Source organism: Sander vitreus, chromosome 20 (genome assembly GCF_031162955.1).
Source record: "Sander vitreus isolate 19-12246 chromosome 20, sanVit1, whole genome shotgun sequence".
NCBI lineage: Eukaryota > Metazoa > Chordata > Actinopteri > Perciformes > Percidae > Sander > Sander vitreus.
In genome coordinates, this window is record NC_135874.1 from 5,130,189 (window position 1) to 5,146,743 (window position 16,555).

Here is a 16,555-nt window from a genome sequence, read left to right on the forward strand (position 1 = left end):
ATTTATTCTGACTGTAGCATGAGATGATGGACGCGCTTGTTTCATTAACAAACGTAGATAAGTTTTCCTAGATCAGAAGGATTATGTTGCCTAATTTTGAGTAATTCATTTGTTTGGTCTTTTTTTGTTAATTCTTAGCATCTTTAATTGTCACTATATTGTAAATACATCTTAGGCATTCATTCAGTCATTTAATTAACTGCAGTGTCCCAAACCATACTATATACTGATTCTAAGCAGGTTTTGAGTCTGTAGTGTGTTCACACTAGAAAAGAGACTAAATAAAGTTAAAGTTAAAGCAGAGAGCATTTTTGAATGTGCTGATGGACACCATTTCCCACAATGCAATGCACAAAGAGTATAAAGAATCCACTCACACCTGGACATGTTTTTTAATAATAAATTGTGTATTGTGGCTCCCAAAAAGTTTAATTGGCAGTAGCTTTCCACCATTAGTATAAAATGGTAAAGTATATTGAAGTTTTTGGTATGCTACTGTTTAAACAGTATACCATTACTACATAATGTATAGAATTAGCATGGATTTGGGAAACAGATAATGTTTCCGTCATCACTCGTCTCTGCTCCCTCCAGGTTGTATTTGGACCGTCAGAAGAACCACTTCCACCTCCACTCTGTGGAGTGTACGGGCACAGAGATCCACCTGGCAGCCTGCCCTCTGGAGTACAGCAAGCGGAACGTCACATTCACCTGCGAGGGCGGCATGGCGGCCGTCGTCAGCTGCATGCCGGGGCCGTTGTTTATGCAAAACAATGGCTTGAAAAAGAAACCAAAGATTTCAGTAAAGTAGTCTTAAACTTGCACACTTATCAAAACTTATTAATATTAAGCCATCTAATAGCCTGGCTAAATTACTGTAGATAGACTGTCTGCCAGGCTGCTCAGAAGACTGACCTGCCAAACGTAGATTAAAATGTTTCACCCGTCTGCTGGTTTTCTAGAGCACCGTGCGGCTGAAGGGAGGTGCCAGGTTGGGCGAGGGCCGGGTAGAGGTGCTGAAAGACAACGAGTGGGGAACCGTGTGTGACGACCGCTGGAACCTGCAGTCAGCCAGCGTCGTCTGCAGGGAGCTCGGCTTCGGCAGCGCCAAGGAGGCTCTCACGGGAGCCCGCATGGGACAAGGTTAGGAAAAAACAGATTTTTGGCTCCACCCACAGAGGTTTACGTCAGCTTTTTCTGTAGAAAGAGTAAAATCTAAAGCCTGTGAGCCCTAATTAGATTTTAAACACCTCAATACAAATAAAAAAGACATAATTGTAGAATATAAAGTAAAATATGTGTTTAAAATATTACATTTTTACTTGTGTAATAATAATGCTGATACTCTAGGGTAATTCTGGGCTTTGCATTAAATCTCTGTAAACACTAGGGGTGCACGATTCAGAAAATGTCACGATTCGATTCAATATCGATTTTTAGGAAACGATTCACAGTATGTAAATGTAGTTACTTTTCCCATGTGATTGCAGTAGACCTACAATAAATTAAAAAAATAATATATATACGTATATGAATCGATTTTTGGAATTCTATGAATCGATAGAGCTTGAATCGCGATACGTATGTGAATCGATTTTTTTGCACACCCCTAGTAAACACGTCAGCTGAGGCAGGATGTGTTTAGAACTGTCTTCAGACAGGATGTCAGTCATCAGCTGTCTATCTGCAGCCTGTTTTATCTCTCAGGTCATCTCTGATAATCTGCCCTCAACATGGAGGGCACATTCCTACACGGATTACTCATTTGGATCTTTATTTTAATAAGTAAAGGAATGCTGTGCATGTAGAAAGAAAAGTAACAAAGACAAAAAGACATGAAAGAAAGACGCCCACCATGGCAAACAAATATGCTGATTATTTTCTGACCAGCTTACTACAATAATAGACACATTTTAGTGTATCATTGCCATTTATAAATTTGTCTTTTTCACAAATGCAAGGCATTCCCCCCCCCCACTACATTCCTGACATGAATTCTCCCATACTGTTCCTCATTCATTAAAAAGCTTTTTCTTAAGTCTCTGCGAGGCATTTTTAGAACAGAAAACCATCTGTTATTCCAGCAAGGATATGGACCATTTCATGTGAAAATTAGGCAGTCAATTTTATAAATCCAACTTGTGTCTGACCACCTGGCACAAATGACTTTTTCTGGTCATTTTACTGAAAACACTAGATGATTGGAACTGACATATTATATATCAAACTATTTCAATACCAAGTGTTCAAAAGTACAGTTAATAAACTTACGGAATTGTGTAAATGATACTGTAAAATCAAAATTTACAGCACGAGGAAGGTCACAGAAAGTGAAACATTGCTGTGAATAATTATTCTGTAACCAAAAAAAAACGTAAGTGTTGTGCCAGTGCTGCCATGTCACTTAGAATGAAAGAGCCAGCTAAAATATTCATCCTAGTGTGTGTGTTTCCCATGAGAACATGGAGGTGTGTGTAGTTTTTCGGTAAACTGCTCCAAGATTCCATCAAAGAAGAAACAAGCAGTCTTTTGAAGGGCAGTTCTCAGAAACGCTGGGTGGGGATGTCTGCCATCGTGTGTGTGCATTATGATTTCTACCACAGAGGAACTTGGTCTTTGAGGCAGCGGCATAACCCGCTCAGTGCTCAGATGGATGTCAGACCACCACCTGGCTGAATTAATCCAAGAAACATTCCTAAACGTCACTGCTGAAGGAATTCCTTTCACAGAAATTTCATAATACAATCACCTCATGGTGCTGTGACTTCGTAGTGATGGAGTGAGAGTTTAGAGGGTGAACGTAAACCAGGGCGTTGCTGACAGAGAACATGCATGCTCAGCAAACATGCCTCGGGTTTAAAACAGATCTACATATATATATATATATATATATATATATATAATATGAGGCATATATCACTCTGGACTGCCAGTTCTGTGTGGAAAGATGTTAAAATTTCCAATTAGAGCAATGGAATTCTGAAATAATATCACAGCTAAATTCTACAGCAAATATACTGTACATCCTGGGCATATAGATGTGCCTCTGTGTGCCTTTGTATGGTCAACTGTTATGATAAAAAGTACCGGCCTTCCCTGGTTGGGCGTGCGCCCCATGTGCAGAGGCTCGGTCCTTGCCGCAGCGGCCCCTGTCCTCTTAAATAAAAGCCTAAAATGCCCAAAAAATAATCTTAAAAAAGAAAGAAAAGTATCCTGTAAAATTTAAATTTTGTTTTGAGTCTCTGTAGTTTAATGAAACAGTAATTCAACCTGCATCCAGTTCATTAAATCTTTTACATTAACATCATTTGTCCATCAGCTTCAAGAAAAAGGATGCATGTGTTTTAGTTACATTAGTAAAATTGGAATTAAGTAGAACATGGTTGACACCATGATGAGAAACCGATACCATGGCTATTAACTAACAACAAAGAAGAGAAAGTTGTTGAAAGTTCCTTAACAGAAAATCTAAGGAAAAAAAAAAAGACATCACTGTTTCTTTGATTGGTCCCTTTCTCAGGAAGAATGTCAGCAGTGGTTGTTCATTCGTTTTTACGAACCCAGATTTTCTCAATAAATCAGAGACTTGAAACCAGAGATTTGAAAGGGTCCAAAAAACAGGCATTAACTGACCTAGATTGTTCTAATCTCATTAAACGGGTTCAGGCTCATTAATTGCTGCAGTGGTTGCAACACAAAAAGAGCCTGTACCTCGGTAAAACACTTTTTTTTCCATATATATTTATAACCTTTAGTTGCTGTTAAAATATTTTAAAATGACCTGGATGACCTTCTGTAATTTGATGAATAGCCATCTGATAACAATAGATTATATGTTTCCACATATCTGATATCTGAAAGTTATTTTTGAGAAGCTCTAAATGTATAACTGTAAATATAGAAGTGGAAAAAAAATGGACCTAAACCCATCACTTTGCCTCGGGACTCATCAGGTTCTGGCCGAACTTCCAATTATTCCATTAACAAGTCTACCTTCTTTAAATTTGAAGATGCTGTCTGTCTATGCGACTGTATATATGTCTATGTGACTGTCTGTCTGTCTGTCTGTCTGTCTGTCTGCCTGCCTGTCCAGGAATGGGTCCGATCTACATGAACGAGGTGAAGTGCCTCGGCCAGGAGAAGTCCATCTGGAACTGCCCGTTCAAAAACATCACATCAGAGGACTGTCAACACTCGGAGGACGCTGCTGTTCGCTGCAACCTGCCCTACATGGGATTTGAGAACTCGGTCAGAGCTGAACCTCCTTACTACAATGTTTCATCTTAAAATTGTTCTGTTAACGTGGAGAAAAGTTGATTGAATTGTTTATATTATTGTTATACTATTTATTGCATCAGATAGCACATGAAAGTATATGGATTATTAGTGAAAATTGGTTAGCTGCATCAGACTTTCTTCTGTTTTGATGAATGTAGCACAGGAAAGTTGAATAATGTCTCATTTAATAGTGTGTTTATTGTATTATCCATTAATTTAGTTCTTTGCTGCTCTGAAAGTCTTTTCAGTTTGCCCTAACGTGAGATTTAGAGCTGATACTCAGAAATCTCACAGTTTAACTCTCGACTAATACTTCTTCACTGCTGTCACAAAAAACAGTCATATCATGTTTGTTCAGAATTATTTTTAATTGTGTTATACCAATTCTAGAGAACAAATGTATTGTTTGAAAAATAAGTTACAAAAAAAAAGTTATTTTGTGACAACAGTGATTTCCTCTTAACATCGAGTATATCTGGTTGTGCAGTTTGTAATTTACCAGATCATATTCTTCCATGTTTCCTGTAGATACACATAGAGGCCGGACTAAGTAGGATAAAAACTCAGCAAGGATACACTTTCATGTTATCGATAGTTTTCAATTTGAGTTACATACAGTAAATGTAAACCATTTCACCTTTAAGATTCTACACCAACAGAACAGCTAACCGATTAAAGTAGATTCCTATCCAGCCCAGCCCTTGTGTATCTATGCTCTGCTCTGTGGTCTCTAACCCCTTGGCCCAACACAGATCCGACTCACAGGAGGACGGACCCGTTACGAGGGCCGTGTGGAGCTGCTGAGCTCTGACTCTAACGGGACTCAGAGCTGGGGTCTGGTCTGTGGAGAGAGCTGGAGCACCAAGGAGGCCATGGTGGCCTGCAGGCAGCTAGACTTGGGCTACGCTAACCAGGGCCTGCAAGTAGGTTATTAACAACACTGACTGACCAACTTTCTGCAGCAGAGCAGAGCTGCCTTTTGGTATATTTGACATATGCAAATATAATATACTGTCATGAACACCCAGATAATCTAATTTCTATCATTTCATTACAACAATACAGTTAATTCTATGTATGTTCAAATATATTCAATATTTAGGTTCAGTCACATATTATCTAATATGTGCAACATACTAGTACTTGTTATTAGAACTGGTAACACATTCAGATATCTTCCTAAAACACAACTCTCATACTACATTTTGGTGTATATATTTGTGGAATATACTTGAACATGCATGTATTAATGTCTGAAATGTTATAAGTTTCATATGGAGTAGATGTTTCTTTTCCTACATGGAAGAACACAATACCGTTTTGGTCTTTGCTGTGTGGGCAGACCAAAACAGACTCACATGAAGTTTCTAATCAAACTCAAAAGCCATTCACCACTAAAGCCAAGTGGTGACCTCATCTGGAAACCACGTTGACGCTCTCCACGCCTAGAAAAGACTAACCAAAACTGCTGCTTCAACAACACAGTCTCCACTGCCAAAGAACAAGTTTAGTTTCAGCCCAGACAGTTCAAAGGACAGGAAGTATGTACCTTCACTGACTCCAAGCAGGGCATTTCTGCAGATCCGGATAGTGGGCGGCCGGAGCAGTTATGAGGGCCGGGTGGAGGTTCAGGTTGGCTCCAAGTGGGGCACAGTGTGCAGTACAGGCTGGACCACAAGGGAAGCCATGGTGGTTTGCAGGCAGCTAGGGCTTGGCTACTCCATGCATGCCATCACTGTAAGTAGAACCAAAGAATGAAGACATTTGTTCCATAATGAGATGTTGAACAAATGTATTGTTTACAGGATGAACCTCTCGAGATGCATCATGAACAAAATATACACAATATGCAGAAAGTAAACAAAAACAATAGGATGACGGAATCATTGTCATGACTCTTAATGATAATGACAAAAGTAAACATTAGTAGCAGGAGCAATTTGAAGTAAGAAATAAGGCTAGTTTTGATATTATGGGTTTAATGGGTTTAACTTTACAGTTACACATTAAACAATCTAAATCCTAAAAAAAAATGTTTTTTTACATTTTCCTGTAGAGAGTCAGGCTACAGAGAAGCAAAGCCTTAAAATAAATATTGAAGTATATGACTGTTAAAATTCAAATAAACTGGGTAATTAAAAGGAGTACAGATGAACACATGTAATTGATTGAAAGATACTTAAAGATAGCAAATCAATTCAAGATCTTCATACATATCGCAATCATGGCTATGAAATTTACTTTAAAAATAAATCTACATAAACTATTGTTTATTTATTTTGAATCCCAGCTCATTGTTGAAGCCTCGAAAACTCAGCTGTGAACCGTGTTCAGTTTCAAAGCAGTAAACTGGGAGGAAATTAGGGATTTGGTTGTACTGAAAACTAGGGAGTGCACCTTTAAATATCAGCAATAAATATCAAGTTTTGGTGTCAGTTCGACAGAAAAATCCATCGTTTAAGAGTCAAACATACCACAGTTAGCAGGGTAAAGACTGTGGCTTCTTGCAAATGTAGTAAATCATTGGTTGAAGAAGAAGTAAATGAGGTAGGCTGAGGATAAGTGGGCACACAAAAACTTACAAAACTACAAATCATCATGACAATATTACACCTGGAACACAGGGAACATCACAAATTATGATCATTTTCCTTTAAAGAGTAGTAAGAGCTTTTAAAGTATAGTTAACGCTGCACTATCATCCAACAAGGATATTTAGCACTGTAGACACAAACTCTGAATTTGTAAGCTGCATACCAAAGCAGCATGATACAAAACACTAGTATGTGAAAATGTATTTAGCTGCAGCATTTATAATCAGTCTATAATTACATTTATAGTGGTGTGGAATTGAGAAACCTTAGTAATATGATTATTGAATCACTCAGTATCTGCAAAATGTTATTGTCCTCCAGTGATCATAAACTCAGCATCACACTGTCCTCAGCCAGTAGCCAAATAAAATGAGTCACGAACATCTGTTTTTCAGAACTCTCCGCAGCTCTGTTTGTGAATGATTCTTTCCTGATCGACGCACTTTTTTGTTTGTTTTCTGTTTGCATGTTTGTCTGTTTGTCTAACCCCCCCCATCTAAGGAAACGTGGTACTGGGACAGCAGTAATGTGACAGATATGATCATGAGCGGCGTGAAGTGCACAGGAAACGAGATGTCCCTGAGTCAGTGCCAGCATCACAAAACTGTCAGCTGCCAGAAAGCGGCAGCAAAGTTTGCAGCAGGAGTCATCTGCTCTGACAGTGAGTGACAGAAACAAGTGGAAACTACTCTGTTGACTGACAATCTTCATACACATCTTGTATTGACCTGTTGAAACTCCAAAGGCATAAAGAATCACAAAAGAGAACAGAAAAAAAAACAAGATCCAACATCTTTTTCCTTGTTTTTACAACTTCCTATTTTAGAGGGGAGCTCTGTCTTTAAATTTCCTCTGCTGAGCTTCCTGCCATTTGTTTTCTGATAATGTGGTAATGTAAGAAGAATTGAATAAGTCATATTCTAATGTTTTTAGTCAACATTGTCATCACATCATCAATTAAAAATGTTGCTCCTCTTGTGAAGTAATAATCACTAGTCAAAGCAATATTGTGATGATAGTGAAAAGGCAGGGGTGGCAGTAGCTCAGTCCGTGGGGAGCTCTTGAGCAAGGCACCGAACCCTCAATTGCTTGGGGTGCCTGTCCAGCAGTTGCAGTGCCCTCACTCTGACATCTCTCCAATTGTGCATGTATAGGTACTGAGCATGTGTGTGTATTTCAGGCATGTGTGTTCTAACAACAGAGTGAAAACATTGTAATTTCTCCCCTGGGGATCAATGAAGTATAAAAAAAGAAATACTGATCTGTACAAGTAGCATAGATGTACGTACTTGAGTAAATGTACTTAGTTACATTTCACCACTGCATTATAATATGAGGAACGTAACTCAAGCCAAATCCTACTACTACCTGTGTACGCAGCGGCCTCTGACCTGGTCCTGAACGCCCCTCTGGTCCAGCAGACAGTTTACATCGAGGATCGTCCTCTGCACATGCTCTACTGTGCTGCCGAGGAGGACTGCCTGTCAAAGTCTGCAGCCAAGGCCAACTGGCCCTACGGACACCGACGCCTGCTGCGCTTCTCCTCCCAGATCCACAACATCGGCCGGGCTGACTTCAAGCCGAAGGCTGGGCGGCACTCCTGGATCTGGCATGCCTGCCATGGGTACTATTATCTTCATTAACATAGTTTCTGGAGGACGGCTGTTCAGATGAACTGCCTCATCTTAATAACAGTAGACTGGGGTTTAAATGATACAGTGATACAATCTCATTGGTTCTTTATTAAATTTATGCCAATGCAGTAACATTATTTAGTCATAAATCTTTAGTCTAATATCATATTTCAGTCCTAAACGTGGCCCCAAAACTCCCCCTACATTTGTGTTCTGTAGATGTTCATTTATTTCAGACAAACGAAAGACTAGTGGGAGAAAGAGTGCCAAGTGTATCCTTCTGTAGCCTCTTGGACAACACAGCGTGATAACAGTAGAGGAGAAATTCTGTTCATGCAACAGCTTTGCTGGCTTGAAATGAAACTGCGTTTACAGAATGTGTGAGATTCAAATGCCAGCAGCAGAGATTCAGAGCTCACTGAAGTGTTTTAGTCCAAGATGCTACATTATATCCACATATCTTTATTTTAAAACAAAAATATTACATATTCTTTTCTTCTTTTTTTTAGATTTGTATTGTAAATTCTTCCATTCTACATTTGTTTCCTGACTTTGCACTTTTTACTTTATTTTCTCTTGCACAAAAACACCAAAGCCAAATTCGTTCTGTGTGAAAACCTACTTTGAAATCAACCTGATTCTGATTAAAACCATCATCCAGTAATAGGATCACAGTATAAAAGTACTGAAGTATTAATTAACTAGTGCCTTTACCTTGTATATTGTTCCACTATCTATCATTGTAGAAATTGATTCTCTGATTTTGTAAGAAAATCAGACCCTTCTCTCTTGCTTTCAGCAACAGTAGGGTAACGTTCATAGGAATTCCCTTATATGGCAAACCTTAAGTCAAAGTGTAAATCGTCAGATACTACACTGTAAAGTCATCTTATTTTCACTGAAACACCTTGCCCTCTAAGGCATGAAGAACATTTGAGATTTTATAAAATCAGGTCTCTACCCAACACCATGTTCATTCAGAAATACATCAGACAGCTAAAGTGAAATCATAATTTCGTGGGACCTTTAAGTGTCTTTTTTTAAAACACATTGGTTTTAAATGGTGTGGAATAAAAAGTGCTTGTTTTGTGTTGTCAGTTATCAAAGGAGATACCAATGGATCATTTTTTAATTTATAACAACATTTTCTCTGTATTATACAGCCACTACCACAGCATGAATATTTTCACCCACTATGATCTGATGAACGCCAACGGTACCAAAGTGGCCGAGGGACACAAAGCCAGCTTCTGTCTGGAGGACTCAGATTGTCAAGAGGGTGGGTCTGATGCTTCAGATTAGAGTCACAGGGTCTGTTTTCATTTGCTGAGAGAACCAGAAGGTTTGGGTGACCACAGTACGTCCCACTTCAGGACTCTGTCTGAGCTGTCCCACTTATTTAAGTGATAATAATGACATAGATACAGGTTGGATTTTCTGCCATCTTTAAGGTTTTGAGGGCGTGTATGTGGGCAACTTGTGAGTAAATCAAATTACATGTTTAGAACACAACGACCCTTTTATAAATACCCTAATTAAAGTAAATATAATTGAATCAAAGGTTCATTTCTAAGGATTACTTCATATGTAAATATTCTTATTAAGTCTGTTTTTATGGATCCACTAATGTATCTTAAAGTAAATTAATCTTTTTGACACTCAGGAGTTTCTAAGCGGTACGAGTGCGCCAACTTTGGCGATCAGGGCATCACTGTGGGCTGCTGGGATTTGTACCGTCACGACATTGACTGCCAGTGGATCGACATCACAGACGTCAGACCAGGAAACTACATTCTGCAGGTGAGCACGTGCAGCTTAATTTGACGAACACAAAGAAAATACTGTGCGGTTTCTTAGTGCTAAAAAACCTATAAAACTGTGGATATAACCCCATAACCAACACAGCAACTTTTGTTGACTAATAGATACGATATATAGCTACAATATTTGAAACTGCAAATCCGACTATTGTAAACAAATGATCACTTATATTTGACCTCTGCGGTTAAAAAGTTCTCCTACCTCTCGTTTCTCATTCCTCCTCTCCTTCTGGTTTATTATGTTTATGAATATTTGGATAACAATAGAGTTTATAGATGAAGATATAAATGGATATCTGCCGTAATTTCCAAAACCAGTCCAAATAGAACCAGATTCACTCTCCATAGAACCAAACAACACTATAGTACAGACTACAGGAAGTAGTTTGCACTCATCACTTGTTAGATAATACATTTTCCTAGGGGAAGATAATTTTGGAGGTAGGGTACTTATTCTTATCATTATTGTTCAAAGCTAACCTGCAGTGAAGTGTTTGGAGTATTTGGAGAAGAAAATAATATTTGTTGCTGAAGGAAGTTCTTCAGGAATCTGTATCGAGACCCTCCTCTCACCCCAAGACCTGAGAACACTCAGTCAAACCCAACAAAATAGATCAAAATAACTAACTGAACTCATTGTTAATGGGACACCTGACAACAAAGCCCCCGGTGAACATTAATCCACAGTTTATTAATCCTGTCTGTTTCTTGTCTAACATTTAAACTGCGGTATACACATAAGAAAGCCAGACATCAGCTTTTAATCACAAATGGGTTTATTGTTGTGTTTTAATGTCTGTGATTGTCTAGTTTATATCCTTCGCGTTCCACTTCTGGGATTGCTCCGGTGCTGCAGGAAATTCTGCCAGATGCATGCATTTTCCGTTTCCTTCTGCTTCCTTTGTGTTGTAATTCTAACCTCCAGTGGATTTGTGAGGACTATGGTTAACTGCTCCTCAGATCTCTGCAGGGTAAATCCAGACAGCTAGCTAGACTATCTGTCATATCTGAGTTTTTTTCTTGCACGGCTATTTTACATTTGGCTCAGTGCGGAGTTAGCACCGCCCATGACGATTGTGATTGGTTTAAAGAAATGCCATTAAACCAGAGCATGTTTTCCTCCCATCCCCGAATGCTGTGTGGAGTAGCCAGACCCTCCTACGGAACTCTTTGGAGGAGGGTCTGGCAAAGCGAGACTAGTGATTGTCTATCCTGTAGGGCTGCACCATATGATGTGAGAAAAATATCTCATTGAGATTATTTTGACTGATGTTGCGAGTGTGATATGATTCAAGATATTGAAGGGAATGATCATTTTTGTATCATTATTGTAATTTTCATTGAAATTTTTTTTTAACTGATTATAGTGTGATTTTTGCGAGGATCTGTACCAAACAAAGATGTTTTCTGTAGTCTGGAAGATAGGATTTGTAGGCCGGGACGTCTCTGCAGCACCACAATACTTCATTCAGAATGGTTTGACACATATTTTGCCTTTAACAAATATTGCGCCCCCGTGCGATTTGAATATTGCACTAGTCCATATTGCGATTTCGATAAAATTGCGATTAATTATGCAGCCCTACTATCCTGTTATAAAAATGTTCCTTTTATGTTCCTCACCTCTTCAGATTGTTATCAATCCAAATAACGAAGTGGCTGAAAGCGACTTCACCAACAACGCCATGAAATGCAACTGCAAATATGACGGTCATCGAATCTGGCTCCATAACTGCCACATTGGTAAGCAGTCAGTAAAGCTACCAGATGTTTATGCCAAATCTGGCTCTTATATTTCAACTTTTTGGACTGCTTTGTTGATTGTTTTTAATCCCAACAGGTGATGCGTTCAGCGAGGAGGCAGAGAGGAGGTTTGAGAAATACCCCGGGCAGCTGAATAACCAGATTCCTTAATCAACAATAATTTCACAACAAATATAAGACCTAGAGTCGGGTGTTGAATGAATAAAAACACACCTCACTAGCTCAAAAAGCAAGACATAAATCTTTTTTGTTTTCAGGTACCAAAATGGATTTCGTCACATATTATTTGGAATTATGGAAGAAGCCAACAGTATTTTCTTGTGGTGAATGTGTTGTATATTATACTTGAATATTCAAGTGCTAATGTTTTTTGTTTTTTTCAGTCTAATGTGAGCTACTGCTATATTTTTTATTACAAAATAACTATTACTATTAATGAATTAATGAATGTTCTGAGTTATGAATGAGGTGTTGTTATTTGTTTTATTTGGAGAAGCTATGTGAGGTGTTGGCGTTAGCTGTAACACATTTAAAAACTAAAAACTGAGGCATGAACAGGACCAAATGCAGCTCTGTCAAAGTCTTACTGGTCTTCATAGTGGGTAATATGGACAGAAGAGATAGACTGTCCCAGTTCCAAAAACCTGCAGGTGCTTTAGAGCAAAACATTAAATATTACCTTACCTGGATACATTTCCCTGGATTAAAGGTTTTATATCAAATACTGTTCAGTTTTCTGCCATCTTGTTCACAGAAATAGTTTCACAGTTCCACAGTTCCAATATTTTGAGAATGTATTTATTGTTTATATCAAGGTGCAAGTCAAAGTGCTTTGGATCCAGTTTGAAGCCAACTTTAGTTTGTATGTATTATTATTATAAATAGTCATTTAGGGTCGGAACATACAGTAGATGTACAATTACCCTCAAGAATGTCTGTATGTATGCTGATGTAATCACACCCGCCGCACCGAATAAAAAGGAGAGGAATAATAATGATGCTGCATCTACAAGACTTTATTCGATTAGAAACTGAATAGAAAGTCAGATTTTTTACATTTTTGTCACAGTCTGACACCATTTTGTAAAAAGAAACTGTAAACTAGACACCATCCCTGCATTCCAGTACTCCTACTACCATGCTATTTAGTTTGCCAAAAAAAAATAAGGTATACATATACCTATAATGGTATGTTCCAATACATAGAATGTCAAATGCAGTATGCCAAAAATACCAGGATGTCCTACTGCATCCAGTCACATTTTGCAGTATGCAAGCCAGCATGCTGTTCTGGCTAATCTGACCCACAATCCTTTGCACAGCATATATCAAGAGGGTCAAAATTCAAGGTGCAATGTTATGAAGAAGTAGTATGTCCCAATTGTATGCATACTGCATGCAACAGTACATTCTAAAAGTAAAAAAGAAAATTATGCTATTTTGAACTCACATCGCAAGTCCTCTTGCGGGATGGGATCACACCAGCTGCAACGCCAAATCTGGCCAGGGGCATAAAGTGGAGGGGCCCCTAACCTACCTCTTACCTCCCTACTTGCGCCCTTGCTCGGACCACACCCATTTTCAAACGCAGCTTTAATTTCAACTCTCATCTGCACACCTGTAAAGTTTTGTGAAAGCATCTTGCACGGTCGCGACGCTATCGTGGTGACAAACTCTGGCCGCAGACATATAAACACCTGGCAAAGTACACAAAACCGCATCTTTGGTAGTTGACGCTACAGTAGGTGTCTCCACGACCACATTTTACCATGACGACACACACAGACTTACAAGGTTAAAACAATACCAGCATCGCTGTTACGGCTGGTAATTATTAGACAGTTTTCAAGTAGCTCTTATTTCAGTTTTGGAGGCTGAGTAAGTGCACTGGAGAGAATGGAGTCTAATTTCTGTTAAGTAAAAAAAAAAAAAAAAAGGATCTCATTTTTAATTCTATTCTGTTAAAAAAAGATGCAGACTAATTCAGTGGGAACTCCAGTGAACATTCATTTATTTTACATACATCACATATTTTGAGAATACAGTAATGATAACAGAAAATGTTACGGTAACACACACAGCACTCAAGTAAGGAATAAACATGAAGGCAGGTAATGAAGCTTTCCATCAACAGTCACTTTAATCTACAAATTATCTGCTAATAAAGTCTCATATTTCTTGGTTTTCTCATGCTAAAGGTTTTCTGTTTTTATTTGAAGAAAATCCGCTTCCAACTCAGATCCCAGTCCTGAAAGATGTTCATCCGTCTTTCTTATATCTTCTGAGACACAGAACAGGTCGGTCTGGTGTTTTACTGCAGCATTGTCTGTTTAACAACTCTCCCTTCTTTGTCAATGGCAAAGTTGTAATTCTTTGGATTGTCCAGAGCTTCTTCTATACGCTGATCCAAGTTCTCCAATGTGATGAAGTTCTTGGCCTCCTCCTGTAAGAGATTGAAAGTAAAAAGCCACATTTGTAAGATCATTTAGTTTAGGAATATAACCAGGATGCTATTTTGATGCAGGATTTCAAATTTCCACTTTTTTGTAGAAGAAGTCTACATTTTTAATATAAAATGTCCACTTCAGTTTGGAGGGAGCCAAACAGAAAAAGAAGATAAACAAAGATTGATTGAAAAAAAAAAAAAAAAAAAAAATCATACCTGCAATTTTAAAATGTCCCTCTCTTTTTCTTTGATGGATTCTTGCTGCTCTTGTTCACGCTGAATGGCAGCTTCTACCTGCTTGCGCTCAGCTTCCTCCTTTTCCTTCTGGATCCTCAAAATCCTGAAAGATACAGAGGAGAAAGTGAGCTTTTATTTTTTGGAAATAGAACAAAATCATTTTGTAAGCACCCAGATGGAAACTAGACACGGTTGATCGTATCTTTGAATGAGGTTTTTACTCATGTTGTAATTTTGAGTTTATTTTCACCGGAGTTTGAGCATGCGGAGGTTCTCCTGGTTGTTAAAGGCCATGAGGGCGCGATGCTCCTCCGCCTCCTGCCTCGCCCTCTCCTCCGCCAGGGAGCCCGTCTCCTCCTCGTACTTCTTCCGAAGCACCTCCTCCTTAAACTCCAGCCTGACAAACGCAGGGGAAAGAACCACATCAATTCCTGCAGAATCAGTAGACACTTGTAGTTTATAGAAGGGCACGACTACAATTCCCAATATTTAAAAATGAAAAACCAGTCAGAATGTTAAAATATACATGTTTAAAACTGGATTTCAGTGTCAAAATCATCAACTTCAAGCACACAATATGTCACAACTCTGACAAAATGATGTATGAATGTACGTCAGAAATAAGGAATGATGATCATCACAAATTCCTAGACCCTAAATTGAAATATTTAAACTGCTTGTCTTGTTGCACCAACAGTCCAAAAGCCAAATACTTTACTATCCAATGTTTCACATTTGAAAAGCTATATATATATATATAAAAACACTATACCATATAGCACTATACTATGCTATTAATCGCACTGCTGTCACTTTTCTCCTTTGTGTCTTTAATTGCTCATGTATAGTTTCTGTTTTCTATTATTTGTTTTACTTTCTCTATTTATCTGTACTGTGTGTCAATGAGTGTGTGTTGCTGCAAATTAAAAGCATTTTTTTTTTTCAGATTCCTTATAGATAATACCAACTTTGACAGAGCATACATTTGGAATGCAAATGTTGGCACATTTATTGGATGGAGGTTGATAGTAAAACAAATGTTATTTTGAGAATAACTAAATGTTGAAAGTTTGGGAAACAATTTCCAGCACCGCAGGGGACAGATTTTGAGCAGGAAAACTGAATTTGCCACAACACCTAGTGACCTGTTAACGTCCGAGACATGTCAGTTACTACGGTTACTAACAGTGGTGATTTAACGTACCGAAGCGCCCTCATCATCAACTGGTACTCCGTGTATCTCTCCTTGAGGACGACCATCTCCACCGGGTCGACCGGGGGAGGAACTTTGATTCGCCCCTCTTTAGACTTGGCCACCGGGTCTGTGCGGGACTTTCTTCCCCGGACAGCTTCCACGAGCACGGCGCTCCTGGGTGCGAGGAGCCGGGCCACCTGGATGCTCCTCCCGCCGATAACCTGGAACATGGCAGCGTCGAAATGTGGCTGCAGGTGAAGACTATTACTCGCTCTGTTTGTGAAACCGTTAATCAAAGAATTTGAAAGTTAACATTGAGACAGACATGTTATCGACAGAAGGCGGCAGCCATGTTGGCGTCCTCTGACCGAAGGAAGTAATTTGCAGCGGAACTTAGCTAGACGTTGTCTAGCCTCTACCCATACTGTCTATGCCTCTACCGCCATCTGTAGGTAGCAGAAAATGTTTGTGCTTATATTACACTAACTGTCTGTGATAATACATCAACATTGTCTGTGGTCATTAGGGATAAAAATGAGTTCTCCTACACCGGTGTTAGTGTAATACAACGTCGAGTCAGTAAGCTA

At 38.8% G+C, this 16,555-nt stretch overlaps 2 protein-coding genes across 5 annotated transcripts in view; one reads left to right on the forward strand and one right to left on the reverse strand.

Moving 5' to 3' along the window:
- loxl3b (lysyl oxidase-like 3b) overlaps positions 1 to 13,088 on the forward strand; it is a 28,673-nt gene extending 15,585 nt beyond the window's left edge. For 3 of the 4 annotated variants that reach the window (XM_078277232.1, XM_078277234.1, XM_078277235.1), the window contains 10 exons: positions 595 to 802; positions 963 to 1,143; positions 4,094 to 4,248; positions 5,031 to 5,201; positions 7,374 to 7,533; positions 8,253 to 8,496; positions 9,670 to 9,785; positions 10,170 to 10,306; positions 11,958 to 12,069; positions 12,167 to 13,088. In XM_078277232.1, coding sequence (XP_078133358.1) covers positions 595 to 802; positions 963 to 1,143; positions 4,094 to 4,248; positions 5,031 to 5,201; positions 7,374 to 7,533; positions 8,253 to 8,496; positions 9,670 to 9,785; positions 10,170 to 10,306; positions 11,958 to 12,069; positions 12,167 to 12,240 — 1,558 coding nt within the window. In that variant the 3' untranslated portion in view covers positions 12,241 to 13,088. Of the gene's footprint in view, positions 1 to 594; positions 803 to 962; positions 1,144 to 4,093; positions 4,249 to 5,030; positions 5,202 to 5,859; positions 6,016 to 7,373; positions 7,534 to 8,252; positions 8,497 to 9,669; positions 9,786 to 10,169; positions 10,307 to 11,957; positions 12,070 to 12,166 lie in introns of all 4 variants that reach the window. The other variant, XM_078277233.1, reaches the window with a different exon arrangement.
- Positions 13,089 to 14,084: 996 nt separating this feature from the next.
- mrps26 (mitochondrial ribosomal protein S26) lies at positions 14,085 to 16,355 on the reverse strand. Its single transcript, XM_078277236.1, has 4 exons — positions 15,978 to 16,355; positions 15,024 to 15,170; positions 14,753 to 14,876; positions 14,085 to 14,533 (listed from the first exon to the last, which is right to left on the reverse strand). Exons 1-4 carry the CDS (start codon positions 16,196 to 16,198, stop codon positions 14,402 to 14,404), a joined length of 624 nt encoding a protein of 207 aa, XP_078133362.1. The 5' UTR covers positions 16,199 to 16,355; the 3' UTR covers positions 14,085 to 14,401.
- Between the last annotated feature and the right edge of the window lie 200 nt (positions 16,356 to 16,555).